Genomic DNA, 8,336 nt, shown 5'->3' with positions numbered 1-8,336 from the left:
GGTGAGACATGACAGCCAAACTTATCATCAGCTTGTAGTTCACACTCTAAAATGAAAACAAGAAGCTTCTGAAGCAGATTGAAGGACATTTGGCAGCAGCTCCTAGTTAATAAATAATATTGCATAAGGTGCAGTAGAACATGACATTGTGTAAGTTGCTAAAAGTAAAATAAAATGTAATCCGATATATTATTCTGAAATACAGTGATGGAGGAACTTAGTTGCCCTTGAAAAGCAGGGATTCTAGTTTTCACGATGAAAGATTTCTCATCTGCAGAATCAGGTGGCACACAAGCAAACCATGTGAGACAAAACAAAACCACTACAGAAGCAAACGAAGAGTGATCAAGCAGTAGTAACTAATGAAACAAATTACCATTAATGTTTATTTAGGAGCATTAGCTACTTGGATATGAAAGAGTTAATGTACGAACGTGTGCATAATTAAGTGCCTTACATGATTAAATCTAAAAAAATAACGTCACTTTTACATAAGTAAATTTTACAAGCTGAGTACAACTGAGGCATCTCTGCATTTCAAGAAAATGATCAACCCAACTTCCTCGTGAAATTTCAGATTTCATTCTCCTTCAGTGAGTATGTACATATTGATGGCACAGTCCCATCACTCATTGCACACCGTCCAGCTTGAAAAACTGATTCTTTTACAGATTACAGACATGAACAACAGAAACAGAACCATCAACGAAGCTGTGGAAGGACCATCGCTGTGTGGAAGGCCCAGAGGGAGAGAAATCGCTGGCATCCTTTCTGAAGTATTCTCTTCTGCTTTTGAGAGGGTTGGTCTGACGCATGTACCACTCAGCGGCAAACAGAGACAGCTCATCTTAAATGAGGCTCTGGCTTTGAGATTAAATGGTTTCTTGGAATACGTCAATGTTCCAGGAAATCCAGTTCATCTAAAAGAAGGTTTGTTTTATGATTCACACTTTTAATCAGAAATCTCTCACTGACACATCAATTCATCTCTTACAAAGAAAAAGACATAAAGGCCATATATTTTATATTTTATAGCCAAAAGAAACCAAAATATATCCCATTTGACTTTTTCATCATTTTTCTAGAAGTTGTTTAAAATGCTGTTTTAAGACACAAAAAGGGTCTTTTGAGTTGAATCCCTAAACTGGTTATGCATATTTACATCCTGATGGTGGAGATCATTGCATGGTAATATCAAAACAGATTGGAAGGATAATATAAATACATAAATATGTCTTTATGCATTTATATGTTGAATATGTTGGTGTTCATTGGCTACATAAAGACAGTGTCAGAATCTTGTTCCTTTAGTGTATTTTTGTGAAACTGTGAATCTGTCTGCACATAGGATCTCTGTTTGAGGGCATAGCCAACCAGCAGCACACAGACTCTTTACCTGATGGTTCATCTCTCTGCATGTGGTTCAGGACATTACCTCAAAATACAGCAAAAAGCTTATTGTGCAATTTTGCCACAGCGTATTTAAATATAGGTTTGTCAGTGCTTATAACTTTCTCAGTGTGATGCCAGTTTGTTGGATCTCCAAGCCAACACCCAATTTTGAGGATATTTTTGAACAATTTTGGCAGAAAAGTTTCCAAAATGTTTCTACTACACTGTTTAAATCAGTTCCTCCCTTAGCATCTTTTGAAAGATGTTTTCATTTCTGTTCTTTGAATTCCCACCAGACTAATGCACTTAGAGAAGCTCAGTATTTAGTATTGTTTAATAAAAAGAATCGATGTGCAAGGATGGTGCTATGCAACACCATTACTAGATTGCAGGTACTACAAGCACCCTTTTCTTATTTTCTAAAAATTCTATTCATGGCACATCAGTAAATACAACACTGATGTCTTCACTTAGAAGCGAATGTTGAATGTTCCTTTGTTCCTTTGAATGGAACAAAGGCTCCATACGGTTGGAGAAATGAAAGCGCTTCTGATACCCGGAGATGTGTCTGTTATTCTCACAGCATACAGCTGTGAACCCACAATACTTCACGCTCCTAGATCCACCTGGACCTTGCACAAAAGAGCACTTCTGCTTTAACATGCAAGACGAAACTAACAGACTGCACAAATGTGACTTTCTTGTGGTAAAACTGATAGATTTTTCTAAACTTTTTCTACCTTAGCTATTTGAAATATGGTGTTATTTTTGTTCAATGACACAATAACATGTTATTTTAGCTTTTATCTTATTGCAGCAAAATCTTGTTCTAACATGCTGATACCTTCTCTCAAAAGCTGTATCGAAAAACAGTTTCAAAAGTAAGACGAAGTGAGAAAGAGAAAGGGAAGTGACAAAGTTTGCTCACATAATACAATAAAATGATGCATCAACTCATTAACAAAGTTATCTTTGGAGGGAATAATATATAGCAGCTTGACTGATTTTCAATCAGCACAGTAATTTATGTGGACTTAATGTGATGGTCAAAACAAGAGCGAATAACATGAAGTGGCGTGAAAATGATGTGTGATTTTCTATATGTTTCAAAAAATAAAAATCCTTCTTATTTAGTAGACTATGATGTGCTTCCTGCTGGAAGAGAAGCATCCCTGCACAGCATGATACTACCACCATTATGTTTCACAGTGTGGATGGTGTACTCAGTTTGTCTTTCTCCACACATTTTTGCACTCAGACCAAAACCCTCAATTTTGTTCTCATCAGACGAGAGCAGGCTTGTGGAAACTTCTTCACTGAGCTTCCTGTTGCTCTTTCACTTTTGGGGGGGATACATCTGCAGCACCTGCAGCATCACCGTGAGTGTTTTTTTTTTTTTTTTTGTAGTTGTTTTTCTCCTTGCCTAGTCTGTCCATGTAGCTGGGAAATAGGGCTGCTGTTGAGACATCTTTATATTTTCAAATAATAGATTAGAGCTCTTGATCTCTGTGATGCTCATTGTTCACTGATGAACAAAGAGGACAGCCGGATTCAGCTTAAAGTTCAAATACACGTTGATTAATTGCTTTTGTTAATCAGTCGTTCCAGAGATGCAGACAAGAAATGTGTCCCGACTGATATTCTGCTCACTCACGCCCTGACCCGACATAATCCACCTCAGTCTGTTCTACTTTGGTTGACAAGGTCTGGGCTGTTCGTCCGCTCGCGCGACGGCAGTTCCGCAGCCGCGCGCGCGCGCGCCACCCAGTCTGAAGTTACGTCGACGCGGAGCGGCTCGCAAAGGCAGGACGCTGTGGCTGAAGGGCTCTGTCGCTCGGAGAAACTGTGGACACCGAAGCGAAGACGCCTCACAAAGGCAGCGACTAGTTCATTTATTTTGCACCTGAGACGGAGGGGCTCCAGGAGGGTTGCCTTTACGCGCGTCCAAAAGGAGAGCGGAGTGCGGGCGCATCTGCCAACATGTCCGCAGCCACAGCCTCAATAGCAGATGTGAGGCTAGAGAATAAAGAAGACATCCGTACCCGGAGCAAACAAGGTAAGACAAACTGAAGAGCGTCTTTATGTTTATGTAAGATCACGCCTTTTTGGTTTATTAGAGACTATAGGAGAGGGTTTGCCACTTTGGTGTCAGTTTCTTTCTCACAGGTTTCACCCAAAGATGTCAGTTTTAGAAATTAAATGTACTCTGTATGAGTGTCAGAGAGACAGGGAGTTTAAAAGTCCTCAAAACCATTTAGTGTAAATGCATTAGAATTAAAAGAAAGGAAGAAGATAAGAAAGAAAGATAAGAAGGAAGAACTAGGAAGTAAAGTGGTATGAAAAATGATGCACAGCTGGAAATCCTTTACGAAACATCCCTCACAGATGTTGCATAAAACCCATACACTTTCTAATTTGATCTAAAATGTGTCCATGTGTGGCATAAATGTGGATGTGATTAGGTAATACTGACAGTGAACATGGGACTAGCCCTGTTTTGTTTTATCCCATTTGTTCCGTTTTAAAATCTGATCTGTGGGAGAAAATATCTTCTGGTTTGTTTCTAACTGCCTTTTCCCCCCCTGTTGTTTCCTGACAGTAAATTCAGCTTTTGCGATCAGGTTCACCACATGATAAGTGCTGCCAAAGTTTTAACAACTCTTGAAACTTTTTTTCAAACAAACTGTAGTGTTTTATTTGGATTTTATGTAATGCAGAACATAAGAACATACAAAAAATAGTACATAATCATACAGTAGGACAATACAGATGCATCTTTTTTATACATTGTTTCTCTAAATATTTATGTTTAGTCTCTTTTACGTTGATACACTTAACACCCCACCTCACCTTCAGTACACCAAGGATCCCCCTGGACCTTTTTCTTCAGGAGGGTCTGGAAAGCTGGTCAGAGTTGAAGGGACGACAGATTTTGCTCATTTCAGGAAAATTCTGGGGGAAAAACAAAGACTAGTCTTGAGTGGAGGTTCACCTTTCAGTACAAAAATGACCCATGTTAGCCAGAACTACAATAAAATGATTTAAGTCATTGCATGTTCATGTCTTAGAATGCACCTGTCAAAGTCCAGGCAAGAGTTAAACACTAATGTCCATATATTATACCCATTCAATCTGACACATTAGAAGAACGAGGATTTTTTTTTTTTTTTCTGGTTCACAGGTGCTGGTTGTTTTCAGTAAAACGAAACCTTGAAACAAATGAATAATGTCTTTCCACTTCACCACGATGCAGTACTGTCACAGGAGTTTCCAATTAAAAATTATGAAAATTTGGGGTTTTATTGAGATAAAATGTGGAAAAGGTTGATGGGCTTTCAAAAAACCTCTGTTTAAGTGTTAGCTGAAAACCAGTTCTTTGCAATAAACAAGATGACTGCTGAAACGAATCCTCCTGCTGTGACTTCATTGTTTATCGCTCAAAAGCTTGTTTCATGATGAAGTCATACAGTAGGTGGCTCATCATAGCGTATGCCTGAGCAGTCTGCTGAACACCGTGATGTTCGGTATGACATCCAGTTGTTTAGGTTCCAGATGGTGTGTTAGTTTCCATCAACCTCAGGGGCCATGTGTTCAATGATTTATCACACTTCCTGCTTTGATACAGTTGCAGTCGATGCAGCATGCACGAGGCTGTTGGAAAGGGGGCCTGTGGTTTTGTCACGTACTGCTGTGCCGCCCTGCAGGGTTTCAGTGCTGATAGCTGTGGAATGACCGCCCCGTTCTCCTCTCCAGCGCTTCCTTGTCAGTTTTTGACCATCTGTTTCACCCTGAGTCGTTGTTGTGCAAAGAGAATGAATCATGAATCATCCCTGTCCCTTCCACAGCGATCTAACTTTTGAGTGAACTTCAAGCACATTTCACATTAGCGGCACGTAACATGGCCATCCTAGAAGTTGTATCTGTTATCTGTTAACTCCTTATTGACTGAACTCCAACTCTCTTCTCTAGGCCGTCCGCAGGCTCAATGCACACCGAGGCCCCTGCCGACTGTGGGCACCCAAAAGATCATTCAGGGCAACGGGACTAATGTGGGCACAGTCATTTCCCTGCAGTGCCCTGCTAAACACAAGCTGGTGGGCAAAGATTTGACCTGTGTCATGGGCACCAACAGCACCCAATGGGTGGGGGAGACCTTCTGTCAGCGTAAGTAGAAACAGAGAAGTTAAAACAAGGGCCTAATATGGCAGCTGATACAGACAGAAAATGACTAATAGTTACCTAAAGATGCAATCTGCAATAATAGACATGTAATTAAGGCTGCAATTGAAGTTATGTGATGATACAAAAGTTTTTTGGGGACAGGAAACATTAAATTATTTCTGGTGTTGCAACACGTTTGTTGTTTCTGCATTATGCTTAGCATTACTTGTTTTAGGCTGAATTACTAGAGAGAAAGAGACATGAAAGACTCTTTTATATAACACAGAAAATAAAACTTGAAAATGTGCTTTTGGTTTGTTTGCCCAGTTGATAAACTAGCAAAAACACAGTCTGAAAACATGTTTAAACCTGCCAGTCTGCAGCAGTTAAAGAATAACGATGTTTACTTTTGTAACCGGCACAATCTGCAAAGACAGGGTGGTGGTGCATGTCAGATTTTTTTTCATTCTGAAACTGAACATTTGATTTTTCTAAGTGAACAAAACAAATAAAAATGATAAATTGATGCAATCTCTTGTCATTTTGCAGCTTTGGCCCCCTATGAGGACTATGGTTTCCGAGTGGCAGTCCTGGCATCCATTATAAGCTCTGGAATAATCCTGCTCATGTCCGTGGCCTTCATCACCTGCTGTTTGCTTGAATGCACTGAAGAGGATAAACATAAAAAGCAAAGGAGGTAAGATGATTAATGAACATTTTCATCTCGTCTTGCTGTAATAAATGTGTGTAAGTAGTCCACTAAATGCACCGTGGAAAAGGTGAAATGATACAATGTTTTCTTAAAAAAAAAAAAACAACTGATGAGTGTCACATGCATTTAAAATTCAGTGCAATCCAGTGCTGTCAGAAGGCATCTACTTAGGAATAACATGTTAAAGGTTCATCATAACACATGCAGGGGAAACAGCAGAAATTCAGAAGAACGTGTGTCACAACCATTAATGTAACAATGACCAATAATGTGATACCTGCCATTAACAGCATAACTTTAGCAATTTTAACTTTAATAAAGTGACTAATATCATAACAATATTTGGGTAACATAAAGAAAAATCTGTGAAGATATAACAGCTGCAGTTAATAATAATATGATCCTTTAATAGGAGTGAATTTCAAGGAAATAAAACTTTTTTTTTTGTTGCTTTTCTGTGAAGTTTATGCCATAAACATTCATTTAGGAATACTTTCTATACAACAGTCACTCTCCTTAAATATCTTTGAAAGACCCAATATAATAACAGTCTATGATAACAATCTAATATTCTATTATTTTTACATATTATTACATTGTCATCTTTTTTTTTTATCAGTGTTGCATTAATAATGTAATAACAACCCAAATAACATTACTTCTTCCACTAATAGCAAAATATTATTTCTTTACTTTATTTTACTGTACTCAAAAATATTTACATTACTGACTTGAGTACATTGAAATAAGAATTAGGTTATTGTTTGCTCTTAAATGACTGCTTACCAGATGCCGTAGTTAGATGAGACCAAACTAACTGCATATAGTTAGTTTGAATATTTGAATGCATCTTACACATCATCCTACATAAACCACTCCCACTGTGAAGCTTGGTGGTGGAAGTATCTTGTCATAGGTATGTGTTTTTGTTACTGTAAGACATAATACTCATGTATTAGAATGGCCCAGACAAAGTCCAAAATTTCTGCAAGTCCAACCTCGATGTTCCCTGCGTCTGATCTAACTACCAGGGTCTTGTTTACAAGATTAAAGCTAAAGTTCTCACGTTTAAGTCTCAATTCATTTTTGATGCCAGAGAGGGTGATGGTCTTCCATGGGAGGGTCAGGACCAGCACCAGGAGGACACCAGGTCTCATTACAGTCATAAAGGCCAGAACAACAACAACAATAACGCAGAGGAGAAGATGCTGCCTTTGTGGGAACCAGCAAACAGCATTCCACCCTGCAGGTAAAGGCACATTTCTAGCAAAAATAAATAAAAATCAACCCTAATTTGCTTGGCATCATCAAAGAAACATAAGGATCTCCTCCTTCACAGGTGTCAGCAGCAGTACACCCACAGACCCCTTCCGCTTTCACTTGCAGCTCTTCCTGGACAGGACTATGATCAGCCTCTCTTACACGAAAACCCGCCGACTCGTCCTCCTGAGTACCCAGGACCTCCTCTCTCTTTTTGTCCAGCTGCCAACTCCGGGCTGGTTCACTTCTCAGCGGCGGGGTCAGGACTGGTGTGGCAGTATGGAGGACAACACTGTGATATAGCTGAAGCTAACCCATCAGTCACGAGGAATACAAACACAAACGGCAATATAATCCCCAAAGAAGTTTCCATCAGGATCATATCAGTGTGAGAATGTTTTCCTGACAGAGCCATTATGAGATCTTGGGTGATGTTCACTCATGTTTAGCACTGTCAGCTCAGATTTTGAGTGAAATCATTTCATCATGTAATGTGAAAAAAAAATTACAATCCAGATGTCTGTGGTGCTATGGTCGTTTACAAACATTGGGTTCTGAAAGGTATTCAGCAAATCAAACTGCGATGGCACACTGTCCCCTGGTGGAAACTTGGTGCTAATGCGCTTTAAATACACCTGTCATGTTGTAAATGCAAACTCCTGACACTGAAGAATCTTCCTACCCTTGTTTGTAAGGTTGAAGGTATGCTTACTGGAAAAAAAAAAAAAGTGTCAATATACTGGAATCAGTTTGCAAGTCTTCTGATTTGTAATGGATGCAGCCAACATGTAGATAATTCTAATAAATTAAA

General features: G+C 39.1%; 1 protein-coding gene across 2 annotated transcripts; it reads left to right on the top strand.

The window, feature by feature from the left end:
- Positions 1–2,688: 2,688 nt before the first annotated feature.
- Positions 2,689–8,302, top strand: LOC129370426 (uncharacterized). 2 transcript variants are annotated; one of them, XM_055046407.1, is made up of 6 exons: positions 2,689–2,771; positions 3,097–3,448; positions 5,362–5,556; positions 6,103–6,250; positions 7,362–7,514; positions 7,605–8,302. In XM_055046407.1, the coding sequence occupies exons 2-6, from the start codon at positions 3,373–3,375 to the stop codon at positions 7,915–7,917; spliced, it is 885 nt and encodes a 294-aa protein (XP_054902382.1). In that variant the 5' UTR covers positions 2,689–2,771; positions 3,097–3,372; the 3' UTR covers positions 7,918–8,302. The 2 variants fall into 2 exon arrangements, with proteins under 2 accessions (XP_054902382.1, XP_054902383.1); XM_055046408.1 differs by lacking the exon at positions 2,689–2,771 and having other exon boundaries at positions 2,828–3,448.
- The last annotated feature ends 34 nt before the right edge of the window (positions 8,303–8,336 follow it).

This window comes from Poeciliopsis prolifica, unplaced genomic scaffold (assembly GCF_027474105.1).
Source record: "Poeciliopsis prolifica strain line A6 unplaced genomic scaffold, Auburn_PproV2 SCAFFOLD023, whole genome shotgun sequence".
NCBI lineage: Eukaryota > Metazoa > Chordata > Actinopteri > Cyprinodontiformes > Poeciliidae > Poeciliopsis > Poeciliopsis prolifica.
Note: the sequence above shows the minus strand (reverse complement) of the source record. Positions and strands in the feature narration are given on the sequence as shown.

Bases quoted from the DNA above. Each gene is read 5' to 3' on its own strand.
- LOC129370426 (XM_055046407.1), top strand. From the start codon at position 3,373: ATGTCCGCAGCCACAGCCTCAATAGCAGATGTGAGGCTAGAGAATAAA. The intron at 3,449-5,361 runs GTAAGACAAACT...TCTCTTCTCTAG, and splicing joins CCGTACCCGGAGCAAACAAG to GCCGTCCGCAGGCTCAATGC. The intron at 7,515-7,604 runs GTAAAGGCACAT...CCTCCTTCACAG, and splicing joins AACAGCATTCCACCCTGCAG to GTGTCAGCAGCAGTACACCC.